Source organism: Ctenopharyngodon idella, chromosome 13 (assembly GCF_019924925.1).
Source record: "Ctenopharyngodon idella isolate HZGC_01 chromosome 13, HZGC01, whole genome shotgun sequence".
Taxonomy (NCBI): Eukaryota; Metazoa; Chordata; class Actinopteri; order Cypriniformes; family Xenocyprididae; genus Ctenopharyngodon; species Ctenopharyngodon idella.
The window spans coordinates 34,589,607-34,607,214 of record NC_067232.1 but is presented as its reverse complement, the minus strand read 5'-3'; the positions used below and the strand labels follow the sequence as shown (position 1 = coordinate 34,607,214).

General features: G+C 36.6%; 1 protein-coding gene across 2 annotated transcripts; it reads left to right on the top strand.

Moving 5' to 3' along the window:
* Positions 1 to 4,981: 4,981 nt before the first annotated feature.
* ppm1g (protein phosphatase, Mg2+/Mn2+ dependent, 1G) lies at positions 4,982 to 16,487 on the top strand. Of its 2 annotated transcripts, XM_051915988.1 has the most exons (11): positions 4,982 to 5,241; positions 5,446 to 5,518; positions 5,797 to 5,866; positions 7,359 to 7,444; positions 7,727 to 7,850; positions 9,581 to 10,035; positions 10,294 to 10,422; positions 11,976 to 12,210; positions 12,329 to 12,458; positions 13,119 to 13,215; positions 15,324 to 16,487. In XM_051915988.1, the coding sequence occupies exons 2-11, from the start codon at positions 5,471 to 5,473 to the stop codon at positions 15,510 to 15,512; spliced, it is 1,563 nt and encodes a 520-aa protein (XP_051771948.1). In that variant the 5' UTR covers positions 4,982 to 5,241; positions 5,446 to 5,470; the 3' UTR covers positions 15,513 to 16,487. The 2 variants fall into 2 exon arrangements, with proteins under 2 accessions (XP_051771948.1, XP_051771947.1); XM_051915987.1 differs by having other exon boundaries at positions 4,982 to 5,518.
* Positions 16,488 to 17,608: the final 1,121 nt, after the last annotated feature.

The following is a 17,608-nucleotide window of genomic DNA, read 5'->3' as shown; positions in this document are numbered from 1 at the left end:
ATTTCGCTTCAAGAAGTTTCTTTTGGTTCGAAGTTTATTTCAAACTCGCCAAGTCACGTGATTTCAGCTGTTTTGAACCTTGGTTTCAAAAGACTTAAATTCAGTGGTTTGCCGCTAGATGGCGTTGAACCCACGAAAGAGTGTCTGGTGGTTTTTATCTTGGGTCAGTTTTAAAATGTAGCTTCATCTTTAATTAATTTAATAAAATGTAATACTTATTATGTGTCTCATACAAAAAGGAGATTGATATTTAATTGATTCTGCCACCAGTCTGTGGTGTTTCAAGTGCTTCGATTCAGAGTTTCAAAAACCTTTGTTTCTCTCATCACTACTTGAGGTTACCTAGCTATATGCTAGTGCTCCTAAATAATCACAAAATTCACATTTTAGAAGATGCTTTCTGGTGGATCCAAAATGGTCAATATTCATATTCATGCATTTTATTCATATTTCATGTTAATCATTTATGGCTTATGATTTATCAATATTACTTCTGATTTCATATATTCATGTACTCCTACTCCATATATTAATCCTTATCATATTTTCAAGTATTTACTTTCTATTGTACCCTTTATGGTTATTATTCTTTTATATGTAAGAGTATGTGTGCTTGCTATATTTAATTGTTCTTCAAAGTGTTCCAATGTGATAGGTCACGTTGACACGTTTGTGGTTAGATATTGGATGCCTGCCAAGTACTGCAGAAGCTATGATGTTTTCATAATTAGTTGCTCATTTGAACTCAATGTACCTTTGTATCAAAATATGTCCATTTCTATTTCTGCTGACATGTGATAATGTAAGATCTGCAAAATTCCCTAAGGGGGTCAAAACAACCCCTATATCTATTTTCATCTATTTTTGACATCGGACCAGTCTATGACATAATGGATAAATCCATTTGACCTTTTCTCATTAGAACAAAACATAAGTTTGAGTGGGATGTAAATTTCCCTATGCTTATGGTATAAAATGGACTGAGTCGTTGATAGTTCAGCCTTTCTGTTTGCTTTTCCTTTGCTTTTCTTTGCTCTTCTGCTTCTTCTCTTCTACCTCTCATTTCATTCTGCAAAGTCTTAATTTTGTTCCTTCTTTCTGTATATTCTGATCTTCATCTATTAGATACAATACACTGGATTCTACAATACTCTACATTTTATTGTTAACTATTAATTACTTAATGAATTTGTGTGTCTCTATAATTTCTAATTAATAAATTTGTTATTCCTTATTTAAATTTGTTCTCTGACATAATCATTACAGGACTGCCTGGATCTCATTTCCTCAAGTTTTTGCATCACTTTCAAAACGAACAGTCTCTCTCTCTTCCACTAATATGGATCAAACATTTTGATGACTCTTTCTTTACTTTAGATAATGTCCAGTGTGTATGTGCACAGGTTCTGTTTTATAGGCATATATATATATATATATATATATATATATATATAATCAAAATACAATTTATATAAATAAATGTACATTTAAGAAATGGTATTCATTTGCACTTTTTTTTGACTGTTGCTTCTCTGAACAAGACTCAGAACGCCACTGAACGAGGAGTCTCTGAATGAACTGAATCACTCATTCAAAATTCAAATAAGCAATTAAAACACAGAGTTGTGCACTACTGCCACCAGTCGTATTGTATTTTATTAAGAATATGTATTTCTACTAAGAGACCCCAAAAAGACTGTTTAATCATTATAAGCATTTTTCTGATAATAATTTGTCATCCATCCTGCTTAACAACCATATTGCTTAACAAGACTTCAATAAAGCTAAATAAAAAGACAGTAAAGACAGCCTAAATAAATTAAGAGTTTCGGTAACATCTTTATTTTAATTCCATATGGCCAACTGTAATTTTTACACATATTTTTCCACTCTGACTCGCATGTCGAAATGAACTAACAAATGTCCATCTCATTCAGAGAGTCAGCAGATCCTCGTTCATGAAAGGAAGACACTCGCTTGTCTCCAACTAATAGCTTAAAGTTGGCATGAAACGTAAGTTGCAATAGCTTTTCTTCCCTAATGTGACATAGGCCTATATCCGAGCGAATTGGCTTCTTGAACAAGACACAATGTAGGACGGGACTTGGTTTTGTCCATCAGGAATTGATTGGATAGTTGGATTTTTGTTGTTTGCTATAGATTGCAGTCAGTGGCTGTGTCTGAAATAGCATACTTCCCTACTATATAGTAGGTGAAAAACAGTGACAAAAGATGTCCGAATTCACAGTACTCACAAAAGAGTAGGCAAAAAGTACCCGAATGACCTACTACTTCCGCTGAGATTCTGAAGTGCGTAAACGATGGACACTTTAATATCCCATAAGGCCACGGGAGAGGATTTTTGAATGGCAGTAAAGCGAAGCAACTGACGCTGGTAGGTCACATGATAATGACAACACGGAGAATGTAGTATGTCCGAATTACATTCATACTACACACATTCATACTATATAGAACGTACTTCTTTAGCATAAGTACCTACTCAAGAGAGTAAGCGATTTCAGATGCAGCCCATGAGTTTTTTAGATGGGTTTTTGGTTAAACGGTTGAAATAAGGTCTGCGGTTAACTCAAGCTCAAGATATTGTAGCAACTAGAAAACTTATATTCTGCTTATGTTCTGTTTATGTTTTTGGGGGTGTTTCTTTGGTTCTTTTGGTGGCCGGGCAGTTCACGCGAGCAATGTGAGCGCATCAGCCAACCAGCTGTCCATAATAAATAAAAATAAAAACTTTAATAAAAACTAATGAAATTATCGAGAGACTCCGAGAGACATCAGTAATCATGCCATTTTTTAAAAGCTTTTACTTGGCTTGAAAAAGGTGGTTGCTAAGTTGCTAAATGGGACTACAAAAGTTGTCAGGGACATTAAACATCATCACACTGAACATCTAGCCTACTCACTAGTCCACTTTCACTTTTTTTATGATCACGCTCTTGTAAACTATTCTAACTCAAACTTTCAGGAAAAAATGTTTTTTAAATAAAGACTGAAAGAGTTGTCAGAAGCTTAGTTATAGTGACGTTGAAGTCACGCGACCGTAGTATTGTTCATTCATAGCCTACATTTAGCTTTTAACTTCTGCTGATTGTACAACCCGAATTCTGGAAATGTTAGGACGTTTTTTAATTTGAATAAAATAAAAACTAAAAGACTTTCAAATCACATGAGCCAACATTTTATTCACAACAGTACATATATAACATAACAAATGTTTAAACTGAGAAATTTTACACTTTTATCCACTAAATGAGCTCATTTCAAATTTGATGCCTGCTACAGGTCTCAAAGAAGTTGGCTCGTGGGCAACAAATGGCTGAAAAAGCAAGAAATTTTGAAAAGATTCAGCTGGGAGAACATCTAGCAACTAATTAAGTTAATTGATATCAGGTCTGTAACATGATCAGCTATGTCTTAGAGAGGCAGAGTCTCTCAGAAGTAAAGATGGGCAGAGCTGTGAAAGAGTGCGTAAAAAGATTGTGGAATACTTTAAAAACAATGTTCCTCAATGTCAAATTGCAAAGGCTTTGCAAATCTCATCATCTACAGTACATAACATCATCAAAAGATTCAGAGAAACTGGAGAAATCTCTGTGCGTAAGGGACAAGGCCGAAGACCTTTATTGGATGCCTGTGGTCTTCAGGTCCTCAGACGACACTGCATCACTCATCGGCATGATTGTGTCAATGATATTACTAAATGGGCCCAGGAATACTTCCAGAAACCACTGTCGGTAAACACAATCTGCCGTGCCATCTGCAGATGCCAACTAAAGCTCTATCATGCAAATAGGAAGCCATATGTGAACATGGTCCAGAAGTGCCGTCATGTCCTGTGGGCCAAGGCTCATTTCAAATGGACTGTTTCAAAGTGGAAAAGTGTTCTAGGGTCAGACGTGTCCAAATTTGACATTCTTGTTGGAAATCACGGACGCCGTGTCCTCCGGGCTAAAGAGGAGGGAGACCTTCCAGCGTGTTATCAGTGTTCAGTTTAAAAGCCAGCATCTCTGATGGTATGGGGGTGCATAAGTGCAGACGGTATGGGCAGCTTGCATGTTTTGGAAGGCACTATGAATGCTGAAAGGTATATAAAGGTTTTAGAGCAACATATGCTTCCCTCCAGATGATGTCTATTTCAGAGAAGGCCTTGTGTATTTCAGCAGGACAATGCAAAACCATATACTGCAGCTATTACAACAGCATGGCTTCGTTGTAGAAGAGTCCGGGTGCTGAATTGGCCTGCCTGCAGTCCAGATCTTTCACATAGAGAACATTTGGCGCATCATTAAATGAAAGACGACCACGAACTCTTCAGCAGCTGGAAACCTATATCAGGCAAGAATGGGACCAAATTTCAACACCAAACCTCCAGAAACTCATAACCTCGATGCCCAGACCTCGTCAAACTGTTTTGAAAAGAAGAGATGCTACACCATGGTAAACATGCCCCCGTCCCAACTATTTTGAGCCTGTAGCAAAATTTGAAACGAGCTCATTTTGTGCATAAAATTGTAAAATTTCTCAGTTTAAACATTTATGTTATCTATGTTCTATTGTGAACAAAATATTGACTCATGTGATTTTTATTCAAATTTAAAAAACGTCCCAACATTTCTGGAATTCTATGCAGTAAAAAGGTCATCAGAAAAGAGAAGTTGCTGCAAGATGGAGGGGACGTTATTTTGATTAAAGATTACAAGGGCACATGAACTGCCCGCTTAAATAATTTATAATAAATATCCTACTGCAATATTCCATAAAAATAAGAATTGTCCATTTTGATTTCATGGTGACTTTAATGATGCAACCTGTAGAAAGAGTGACTGAACGATCTAAACGAATCTTTTTAGCCAGCGATTCAGAAGATTCGACTCACTACTCCGATGAATGAAATTTCCCCGCCACTAATTTTTATTAACCATGCGCATGCGCGAACCCACAATGAGCAGACTTCCCCTTCCGGTGTGCCTAAAGTCCGCCCTCTGTAATATGGGTTTGCTGGTGGACTGTTGATTATGTTGACTCACACGTGTTAAGAGCTTTTCTGTGTTTTAAAAGAGACTCAAATCGAATCAACATTTATTCCCCTTCGTGTTTAATGTGAGTTCTGTCAGTTTGGGACAGACTTATCTGGATTCTTCTTTCATCTGTGATTGTTCATCTAGAAACTCCAGCAGCATCACCAGTGTTAGCAGCCCGTCAGCTAACAGCAGTAGCAGGGTAACACACCGGTTTACTCTCTTCTAAGGGTCACTGCACACTGAAATGTGACAAGTACCTAGTTTGCGCAGACGTATTACCTTATTTGAAGTCAGCAAACCGGAATTGAACGGATTTCTTTTATAATTACGAGCCTTTTCTTTCACTATACCTCATTACATACATCATGGGGGCTTACTTGTCTCAACCCAACACGGAGAAAAGCACAGGCAACGGCGGGAATAAGAACATGACCTACGGGTTCGCGGCCATGCAGGGCTGGCGAGTGTCTATGGAGGTAAAACACACACTTTCACCGTTTCATTCACTCCGCTGCTGCTGCTATGTTGATTACTAATGATAGTTGAAAGGTAACATAAGAGAATGGCCTTACCCGGTGTAATTAAAACATACCGGATGTTTATCCTTTAAATGATTCCTATAGCTGTGTGCGTTAGTTCTGTAGTATGTGTTTTGTTATCTATGGCAGGAGCGACGTGCGTGGATTTTGGCGCCAGTGAGATCAGAGTGACTCCCGCCTCGAGCTCCTTTTTAATGGCGTGTTTTGTTTCCTAGGACGCGCACAACTGCATCCCAGAGTTGGATGATGAAACCGCTATGTTTGCGGTCTATGATGGTCATGGAGGTAAGCTGGTAACACAACGTGTGTAAGAGCTTTTAAAGAGACAATTCTGTCATTTATACTCTCAAAGTCGTTCTGGGCTGCTTTTTTTTTTTTTTTTTTTTTTTTTAACTTGGAACAAAGATTTTTCTTTCAGTGCAGATTTGTTCCATATGCCTGTTCATAGCCATCATGTCCTTTAAGCTCCAAAAACCAACATACAAATAGTCCATTTATGAGAGATTTGATCAAGAAAACTTGAAGGGATATGTTCTTCAATACTTCCCTACTATATAGTAGGCAAAAAACAGCATGTGACAAAAGTATGTCTGAATTCACAGTATTCATAAAAGAGTAGGCAGAAAGTACCCAGATGACCCACTACTTCTGGCAAGATTTGGAGTGCGCATAAGGGTTGCACTTTACTATCCCCTGAGACCACAGGAGGGGATTTGTGAATGGCAGTAAAGTTATGCAGCTGATGCTGGTAGGTCACATGATAATGACATCATGGCAAATGTAGTTTGTCAGGATTACATTCATACTATACTCTTCCTAACAAGTATCTATTGGTAAATAAGGTCAAAGAGATTTATTTTAAGCTTATTCCTCTGTACTATCCTGTTATAACTTTCATTAAATTGAGTATAGATGTGAAATGTGCTTTCTGTGATTCACATACAGAAACTCTCTTGCATCTTTTCTGGCATTGTGATCATATATAAAGACTTTGAGCTTTATTTCAAGGTCTTGTTTAGATTTTTTTTTTTATTTGAGAAGCAGTATGAATTTGTTTTTCCAACTTAATTATTTTGCTTGCAAAATACTTTATCCACAAATGTAAAACTATAAAAGTGACCCCCTATTTTTCTCACTTTCAAGAAGATGTTAAGATCTATATTAAATCCTTATCTACCTCCTGCAACAAAAAGGCTACTAAAACTTTGAATGTGTGCTTGATTTTTGGTGTCTTTGTATAATCTTTATTTATTATAGTTATTTTATGTGTTGTGGGGAGGATTATGTTTGTGATCTGTTTAATCGATATTTCCTCATTTATTTATTATTATTATTATTTTTATTTTTTTTTCTCAATTCAAATGTGATGTAATGTTTGGCCGTCCCTGAACCCCTGGCTCTTTCTTTTGGCTTATGATTTCTCACTTTTGTACTCAAATAATTTTTTTTTAAACATTTATTTATTTTTTAAAGGAAAAAAATGAATTCATACTACATAGAACATTTTTTTTTTTTTTTTTGTGGCCATGAAGTAATTTAAGTAATTCAAAATAAGTACCTACTCAAGAGAGTATGCAATTTCAGCCTTTGTTTGTTTCAGCCTCAAGATGTTATTAACTAAAAATCTTCCCCTGTGCTGAAATGTAGTTGTATGCAAAAGAGCTGCAAAAAGGTTCTTCATTTATTTGGTGAACTATTCCTGAATCAGGCAAATATACTTGGATGAATTATCCATTTGATCATTTTGTTTAGTGAGAATCCGTTACTGTTTCTGCAGGTGAAGAGGTTGCTTTGTATTGCTCCAAGTACTTGCCTGACATCATTAAAGAGCAGAAGACATATAAGGATGGCAAACTGCAAAAGGTAACACTTGCTGCATCTCTCGCAGTTGTTTATCAGTTTGCCTCTGGTATGCTTCTTTAACTTGCATATGCCCACAACTCTGTGGTGCGGTGAAAATATTGCTTCTGCTTTTATGGTAGAGTTCAGATGTGCCACTGCCAAGCCAGTAAATGTGTGATCTGAAGGCTTTTTAAATGGTTGTTTCATTGTTATTGTCTCTCATGTGACTCTCTTAATTAATTATCTGAAAATGGGTATCGCTGACCTCCTCATTGTTTGTCTTGATTGCCTTCATATTCCCAGGCTCTGGAAGATGCGTTCCTGGCTATCGATGGTCAAATCACCACAGAGGAAGTCATCAAGGAACTTGTTCAGATAGCTGGACGTCCTCAGGAAGAAACAGAAAAAGTAGCAGATGAAGATGATGGTTAGTGTTAGGGTCATATATACGTCTGTCTTTTGGTAATTGAAGTAATTTAGTTTCCTGTTTAATGAATGAAGCTGGAGGACATATGCATGATTTTATTTAAAGGATAGTATTTCATTATATTTAAAAAAAAATTTTTTTTATTTGTTAATGTTATTTCCGAATGAAACATCTCGTAATGATGCTTTGCAAAGTATAAGGGGGCTTTCACACTAGCACTTTTGCTGCGCACCCAGGTTCATTTGATCTGAAACCAAAGGTTCAAAAGTCTAAGTATAGAAGTGAGGTAAGCAACACGTTTTCTGCCTTCTCTTGCATCATTGTTACCTAGTAACACAGCTGTTGCTTTGATGAAAACGTACCGGTTCGGAATAAAAAAAAAATATATATATATATATATTAGTGTGATCTAGGACTGGGTAATACAGTTAATAAAGTATCTTTTGCTCTCAAAAATATTAAAAGATTGAAACTCATGATCTGGATAGAACAGTTATTGTTGCAAAGTACATAGAAATTGTTAAACTGCAAAAGCAACACCTAGTTAAAAAAATAATCTAGACATTGTGAACACTTACTATTTACTAAATGAACAAAAAAGGAACATTTAAAATCAAATTTACTTAAAGGTACCAATATAAAAAAAGAAACAAATTGCCATCTTCCTACAAAAAGTGGTTGCTGCATTTTGAGCAGTATTGAGTGTATTCTGATTGGCTTCCACACCTCTGATTGGCCATTGCATTCTGGTGCTCAACAGACATGTCTGTAGCTGTTTCCATCCACCTGCATTTTAGGATATTGCATTAAAAAAAAAAAATAAAAAAACACTGGATGGAAATGCCAAGATGCTCAGATTCTAAAAATGCGCATAAAAAAAAAAAAATTATGCGCTCAAATGAGTCAGGTAAAATAAGATTTATGCAATACGAAAACATGTGCATAAACTATGATGGGAAAACTTACCGAGTAAATTCCTTGTGCGTCAAAAAATCTGAAATGCTGTTTGGTCATTCTGAAATGCCTGAGCAAAGTCTGACTTCAAAGTGGTTCAGTATAATTCCTTCCCAGACGGGCCTCACACGAATGTGTTCACAAACACCAGGCATCTAAATGCAAAAGGGGAATTATCTTAGTGATATTTTTGCACCAATTTATCAGGAAGTGATTTTGTTCTCTTCGACTCACTGGATGTAAAACAGTGCTTTATTCGAAAGTTTTTTTTTTTTTTTTTTTTATGCGATTATTTCAAATTTGTGCAAGTTAAATTCACAACTTTGGATGGAAACATAGCTTGTGATTGCCTACAATACTCAACACTGCAAAACATGTTGCAAATAGAAGTGTTATGCTTTTCAGAGAACAAACACAAATGCACACTGGAGCGTTTGAAAGCAGCTGTATATATTTGTGAGACAAAGTGTGAAATTTGCTTGCTTGTGAGCTAAACTTTTAATATTATCACAATATTCGCCAATTTTTAGTGTCCGCAAATATATCTTGATAATATCGATAATATTCAACGTATCGCCCAGCCCTAGTGTGAACAAAATCCGGGTTTGGACCAAGTGTGAAAGCATCCTAAGTGACATAAGCAATTGCAATGACATATCATTGGCTAATTTGCTATAACCAACATAGTATGTTGGTGTCTGGGCTGTAAAATGCATGCACAGTTCAACTACAAGTTAACAAAATAAACTGATATCCATGCTCCTCTTTCTTGTCAGTTGATAATGAAGAAGCCGCTCTGCTGCATGAAGAAGCCACCATGACAATCGAGGAGCTGCTTATCCGCTTTGGACAAAACCAAAACAAAAATGCCAAAAAGCCGTGTCCAGATGCTTCTAAAGAGTCTGAGGATGGAGAGAAGTCTCATGCTGAGAAGGGAATCAACGGTGAGACAGAATGTGGGGCTTCTGAGGCTGACAGCAATGGGAAGGAGAAGGCAGCTGGTGCTGGAGATGTGGCTGAAGGCTCCAAGATGAGGGCCTGCAGAAGGGCGGCTGCTTCCGGTGGCGGAAGCGGCTCTGCTTCGGACGGATCCGGTGAGAAGTCTGGGGACGCTGGACCTTCCTGCTCCTCCTCTGCAGCTCCTGCTCCTGGAAGTGCCAAGTCCAAGTTTTTTGAGGACAGTGAAGAGTCAGAGGAGGGAGAGGATGAAGAGGAAGGTAGTGAGGAAGAGGTGAGGGGACACAGTTAGCAGGAATAGCACATTTTGACAATTCAGGACTAGGTTTGTATAATGGCCAAGTATTCGGGTTACTTGCACTGCAGGTCAATCCCAAATAGAGGTGACTTGGTAACTGAAGAGTAAGGTTTTGTTTGGAATGATCAAGTTAGCGCTTTTCATCGTTTCAGAGAAACTTTACAGAAAATCAATGGAATTTGTAAGTTTTGGACTTTACAAAAGTTTGCTTCATTATCTGTTTACGATCAATAGGACTGCAGTGAGGAGGATGGTGAGAACAGCAGTGAGAACGAGGAAGAGGATGACACAGAAGAGGGGGAGGAAGAGGATACCGATGAAGAGGAGGAAATGTGCTTGCCAGGCATGGATGGAAAAGAAGAGGTTAGAATGTCACATGACCTCCGAGATGTGGTTTAATGTGGGGAACATGGGTGGCATTGGAGGGGGGGATGATTAGCCCTTCATAGTGGCATAGAAGACGGGCAGGCAGGGCATAATACATTATCATTATTAGGCTACTTTTATTATTAAATTATTACAATTCATTTGCCTCGCAATAATTTCACAGCTCACAACTGGCATGCTGCAAGGATAAGATTATTTAGCCTACTCATTTCAAAAACAACTTATGTTAAACAAGTTGTTTTTGAAATGAGTAGGCTAACTAATCTTATAATCTTTGCAGCATGAAATACTTCTCGATTCACCAAAATACTGAGGTTCTTCACCGACACAACTCTCATACAGCGTTTGCACATTGCTTGTGATATCCACTGTTTAAAAAGGAAATATTTTAAATATTGCGACGTGGCATTTTTCTTTATCAATAATTGCTTGCAAAATGATGGATATGATTCACATTTCATGCACGTTTTTTCTCGTGATAATAAAATTAAGTAAATTATTAAATGAATAAATAAGTAGGTAAATAAAGTAACAAACAAATTTTAAACTCGTTTGCTTAATCCCCCCCCCCAACTCGAATAAAATGTCCCCCATAAAGACAGAGCGACACGCGTCATAATCTGAAAACCTTGAAAACAATCCAACAGTCCCCGTTGACTGTATACAGCTTGAGGCTGCCTCTTTGTCATTCCTGGCTTAAAACAAAAAATAGAACAATGTCTAAAAGCTGCTATGTGACAAGGTGTACAGCAAACAAGCTAAAAACCCAGAACTAAGTTTTTATAAGCTGTCGATCCCAAAAAAACGAATGTTTAAGGACACAAAAGTGGATACAGGCAGTGAGACAGAGCACAACGGGTCATTACTATAAGAAATGCATTGGAGGGGAACGTATTCAGCGACAGGTGAAATAATTCTTTGACATGGTTAAAATTAATGTTTTTTTTTTTTTTTTTTTTTGTTTTTTTTTTCTTTGTTTGTTTAGCATAACCTGTCGCCGATTACGTTCCCCTCCAATTTGTTTCTTTTTTGTAATAAGTCAGAAATGACAAGGAGGCAGCCTCACGCAATACAAAGTCAATGGAGACAGTTGGATTGTCCCCCCCCCCGGTGGGCGTTGTTTTCAGATTATACTAAATGCGCTCTATGGTGGGAAATGTAGTGTTTGTTCATGAATATGCATTTTCTAATGGTTATGACCTCTTTCAACCTTGAACAGAGAATCAAATGATACCTATGCCGTTCTTGTTCCTCTGTTTTGTTTTGTTTTTTTGGGTAGTAATTCAGTGAGTTCAGATCATTTCATCAGCTGTAGCAATCAATTTTTGTCCCTAAAAATTCTAATTTTGTGTTTCACAGTGAAAAACAAGCCTATTTTTTGGATCAAGTAATTCTTTCTTCTGTGAATGCTTTGAAAACTTGAAATAAGCTGTTTAAGGAGTGGATCACATGACCTTGTGACGTATGCTCATGTGCATAGTTTATTTCATTTTTTTTTTTTTTTTTTTTTTTTCCCTCCCGTTCTGCAGCCAGGTTCAGACAGTGGCACCACAGCTGTAGTAGCTCTTATTCGTGGGAAGCAGCTCATCGTGGCCAACGCTGGAGATTCCAGGTGTGTGGTGTCTGAAAAGGGAAAGGCGGTAGACATGTCCTATGACCACAAACCAGAGGACGAGCTCGAGCTGACCAGAATAAAGAATGCTGGTGGGAAGGTGACGATGGACGGCCGTGTCAATGGAGGCCTGAACCTCTCCAGGGCTATTGGTAACTCTGCTCCTCTTTGGCTTATTTATTTTTGGAAATGTCATTTTGCGTCTTTCCTTTTTGTTTGAGAACCACAGAAAATGTTTTCTGCATCGCTCTAATGGTGGTTTTCTTGCAGGTGATCACTTTTATAAAAGGAACAAGGCTCTTCCCCCAGAGGAACAGATGATCTCAGCTCTGCCTGATGTCAAAGTGCTGACTCTCAATGAAGACCACGAGTTTATGGTTATTGCCTGTGATGGCATCTGGTAAGGACAAAAATGACTAAATAACATGATTTTAGAAGTGTTTGTTTTTTTGTTTTTTGTTTGTTTAGGGCTTGATGTATAAATTTATCACAATGCATTAGCATGCTTTTCCAAGTTGTTAATTGAGTAATTATGATATTTATGGTGATTTTTCTGATTACCTATCCTAAAATAATTATAAAAATGATTCAAGGTCTTTCAATCCTTGTTGATTTACTTTTATCTACATTCTGCTTTTAGTTTTTGGATAAATATTTTGCATGTAATTGGCGATAGTAGCTGTATTGGTTAATCTCTTTTATTTAAAAGAGATTAACCAATACAGCTACTATCGCCAATTACATGTAATTTAATGGATAAATATTTTGCATCAAGTGACTTTAAAATAACACCACTACATTAAACCTAGATGTTATGCACAATGATATCAAAGCAGAGAACATGAATAAACTAGAAGACGCAATGGTTTTCGGCTTCTTCCATGATATCTATATTTATAGATCATAATGTTTTAACATTATGATCTTGATGTAATTATCACTTGATGTAATTTAATGGTAATGTAATGCAGGTATATATATTTTTTGCAGTATTCAAATAACTGAATAGCCAATAAATAGATTAAATTGTCTGTTTATATTTGTCTTTGTGTGTTTAAAGGAATGTGATGAGCAGTCAGGAAGTGGTGGACTTTGTGAATGAGAGATTGAAAACTGAGGCTGGTAAAAACCGACCCCTATCTGCTATTATTGAAGAGGTGAGTACTGGGAAAAATGTGTGATTCGGGATGTGCCCAAAGCTGAATTCAGGAAGGAGATAACAGATTCTATGTAGCCCCTAAAGGGACATAGTAAGGGGCCGTTCACATATCACTTTCTCCTCCTTTCCAAAGCGATTGCGCTCCCGTGGCGTCTGTCGTTGCTATGCAACCATGAACTGTGCTCTCCACGACAACAAGGAAGATTCAGCAAAGGATAAATTGATTTCTAGCCCTTGCATTAGCTTTACTACTAGATATAATTATGGAGATGAGAAATAAAAACCCGTCCTGTACAGCTATGATCAGCTGTTTGGCTGACCTTGCGATGTTTTGTTATGTAAAGGTGGAAGCTGATCGGTTGGTTCTTGTCACATGACCTGCGGTGCGATAACAGGGTTTTTCTGGGTAAAAAATGGTCTTCGTTTGTGGTGGACAAACAGTCATCCACACACAGTACAAAGTACCCTACAATGTGAACTGACAATAAATCCAGAATTAATGTCAATAAACCCTTTGTAATGTTAACTCGTCCCGTCCTATTTATTCATGAAATAAAAAAAATTATCACTGTCAGGACAGATCATAAAATAAAGTGCTTAAATATTTTTTTTATTTAAAAATCTGTACATTTAAATGTAAAAAGTCACTGAGTGACTGATTTGAAAAGTGAACAACAAAGTAATGCATTACACAGAAAGTGGCAGGATTGTGAATTTGCATTTACACTCCGAGACTTGATTCATAGATCATTTGACATACAGTATCAGATTGTGTTCCATTGCTATGGTTATCACTGTCAATCGAATGCACCAAAGACACTGGAAGGCAAGCCTGCAACCTTTAGCCAAAAAAGCATAACGGCTAATACCTAACGCTCCGCCCCCGGCGGTACGCAGGGAAGGAGACCAGAGGCCATTTTTTGAATGGATGTCAATGGATGTGAGGCTTCACTATGCTGATTAAACAGCTTTTGTTGGGAAATAGCTAATCGTTTAATTAATAGACAGCCTGTTTGCTAATTTTCAGCATGTTTTACACTAAATACTTTCGTTGGAAATTATATGTAGATTTTAGCTTGATAATTTTTTTATTTTTTATTTTTTTAAGAGAAGGTAGACTAGGGAATGTTGCGACTGATGTCACTGCCATTACACGATAGGCTGAGAGGTGCCGCACGTGATTAAGTTAGCCGTTACGCTTTCTCCAACGGTAAGAGATACAGACCCTCCTATCTCCCTGTAATACAATCTCTGGCTGCACTCTTGTGAAAACTCCCATTATAATCAATGGTGTGAAATGAATCCCTTATTGAGATAGTGTTTATACTGTTTGTTAAAATGAAAGAATTTGCAAGCACGCAGAACCCGTGCTGAACAAAAACTCCACTGTTTTGAGCAGTGATGAGTGGATTCTGACATCTGATTGGCCATTGCGTTCACGCAGCCAACAGATATGTCTTTGATTGGCTACATTGCTCAACGCTGCAAAAACACGTAAATAAAAAAAAAAAACCTTACACAAACATTCACGGGGGCATTTTAAAGCAGCCGGCAATCAGAACGTCTTATTACAAGATTTAGTAAACGATGGAATAAATTATATCATGAGCACTAATTACTTAAAATGAAGAAATTTGTAAAACGTGCTGACGTATTAGTAAATTGTGGGATTGAATTGTTAATTTGTGTTTTTTTTGTTTTGTTTTTTGTTTTTTTTCTCCAAGTTAGTACAGCCGCGCCCTACTTCTGAATAATGGGGTGAATATTTGAATATTCATGTAAAATATGTAAACATGGCCAGACGTATTAATTGAGATGAATCATTGAATTTATTTCAAGACGAAGTAGTTATTTTATACTTGAATAATTAGTTTGAAAAATCTGATTCCTTTTTAATTTAAAAATACTACAAGGCTACATGCCATTTACGTTTGTTGTTTTTCTGCAGTATTGAAAATTGTATCAAATTTCACCGGTATTGCAATCCACTACTAAAATATTTATGCAGTATTTTAAAAAAAATTAAGTATTATCTGCCTTTTGTCTTGTTATTACTGGAACTTTGAAAAAACGTACTAAAAAGTATCTCTTCTCTTTGCTGTCTAGCTGCTCGACCACTGCTTAGCACCAGACACCTCAGGGGACGGCACAGGATGTGACAACATGACCTGTATAATCATCACCTTCTCCCCGCACCTTGGGAGCAACATAGCTGAGAGCACCAAGAAGCGGAAGCCAGAGGAAACCGCGGCGGAGGAAAATGGCAACGACAGCAAAAAATCCAAAACTGAATAAAGCACTGTCGTTGAATGTGCTGATTATTTTGAGGACACCTTCCCCTTTTGAATTCAGACCACTTGGAAAAAATTTTAAGAATAGCTCCCTGAGAAAGAGCGATTAAGTTTTAAACTATTCAAAGACGCAAGCAACTAGAACTGTTAAACCAGACCATTTGTTCTTTTTTTTTTTTTTTTTTTTTTTTTGGGTTTGTTCTGATTTATTTAACAGGCCCGTCAGCAACGTCTATAATGAAATGAACGGAGCAGTATGGTAGCAGAGGTGAAGACACAAGAGTCTATGTACTCCTGATGTATTTGTCTCGTCCATCATACCCTTGTTTGTGTACATAGTGTTTTTCCAGTAACTGTCAACTTGATTTGATTGATCTTTTTTTTTTCCTTTCTCTCAGTAGTAATTCATTGTGTCAGTATTTGTGACCTTTTCTCTGGATACCAGTATGTAATTGATCAAATACATCTTTTTTTTTTGTTTTGTTTTTTTAAATAACATGATGAAAGATGCTGGTCTATTTTTATTTTTATTTTTTTTTTTCCTGATGAAGCCATCGTCCAGACGAGGGATAAAATAATCCTGTAGAAATGCTCTGAGATGATTTACATTGACATTCCTTTCTCACTTGTTTCATGCTTGCAAAAAAACAACTTTCTGTTTGCAGTGTCATTAATCCTAATGTCTGTAATAAATGGGCTTCTTTTAATCGCAAGGACTGAAGGATAACATTGGTCAATGTGAAAGGATTCAGTAAACTGCATTTATAGAGTCGAAGTCCTCACTGCAAAACAAGAGTTTCCTTTTTTGTTTTGCATCGTCTTGAAGCATCCATCTAATTCATTAAGGTTTATATACAAGGTATTTTGGAATATATATTTTGGTACTTTTTCAGAACATCTGTGGGTTGTACAGGGAAACGATTAGTCATTGCTCAGATCTACAGCCTTTTCTGTATCAATAAACAAGTGGAGACAAGTACTGCAATGCTGTTTTTCTTGTGGGGAATTGGGGTTTGTTCAAGCAGAACGGAAATGATCTCTATTTGACCCATATCTGTTTAGTTCTTTGTAATCTGATCAGCAAAAATTGATATAAATTTTAGCCTTTGAAAAAGGGGGGAAAAATTATAACTCAGTTTTAGTTTTATTTAAATGTAAAAGCTGCAGTCATTATATTCCATTGTTTATATGGGCTGTTAGCATGAGTGTAATATACTTCATCTTAGATCATTGTAAACAGCGTAATATTTATATAATTATCATCATACTTGGAACTTTTATGCTCTCATTTTAATTGAGAGACTACACTGAATATTTCTACATTTAAAAATAAATGACCGCCAGTCACAGCACCTAAAACACACACACATCCTAGCACGCCGATGTTCAAAATAAAATTAATGGACATTAATGTTATTTGTGAATATATTCTGACACGCACACAGGACTCTGCTTGAACAAACAACACACAGAATGTCGAGTATCATCATGAAATCAGTCCTAAACTAGATAAATAACGTATTTAATGAAGAAAGAGTTGTGTGAAAATGAGATGCGCTTCAGATCCGCGTCATGTTCGGCAGCGGCAGCTCTTAAAGTGACAGCAGCCTAATAAACCAGCTGCTGTGATGTCTGTCATTAATGTTAATCAAAGGTATCAGAGAAAACTGTAGCTTTAATAAGGATTCATCTATATTTAATCTATATTTAATTTATAATTTATGCAGTGGAGACTGTAAAGTGTTTGATAACTTTATTTAATTTCTGTATATTTCCAGGAAGGCAACAGGTACAGTTGCAAGAAAAAGTATGTGAGCCACTTGCAGAATCTGTGAAAATGTTAATAATTTTAACAAAATAAGGGAGATAATACAAAATGCATGTTATTTTTTATTTAGTATACTCTCCTGAGTAAGATATTTTACATAAAAGATGTTTACATATAATCCACAAGACAAAAAAAAAAAAGCTGAATTTATTAAAATAACCCCATTCATAAGTATGTGAACCATTGATTCTTAATACTGTGTGTGGTTACCTGGATGATCTACGACTGTTTTTTTGTTTTGTGATGGTTGTTCATGAGTCCCTTGTTTGTTC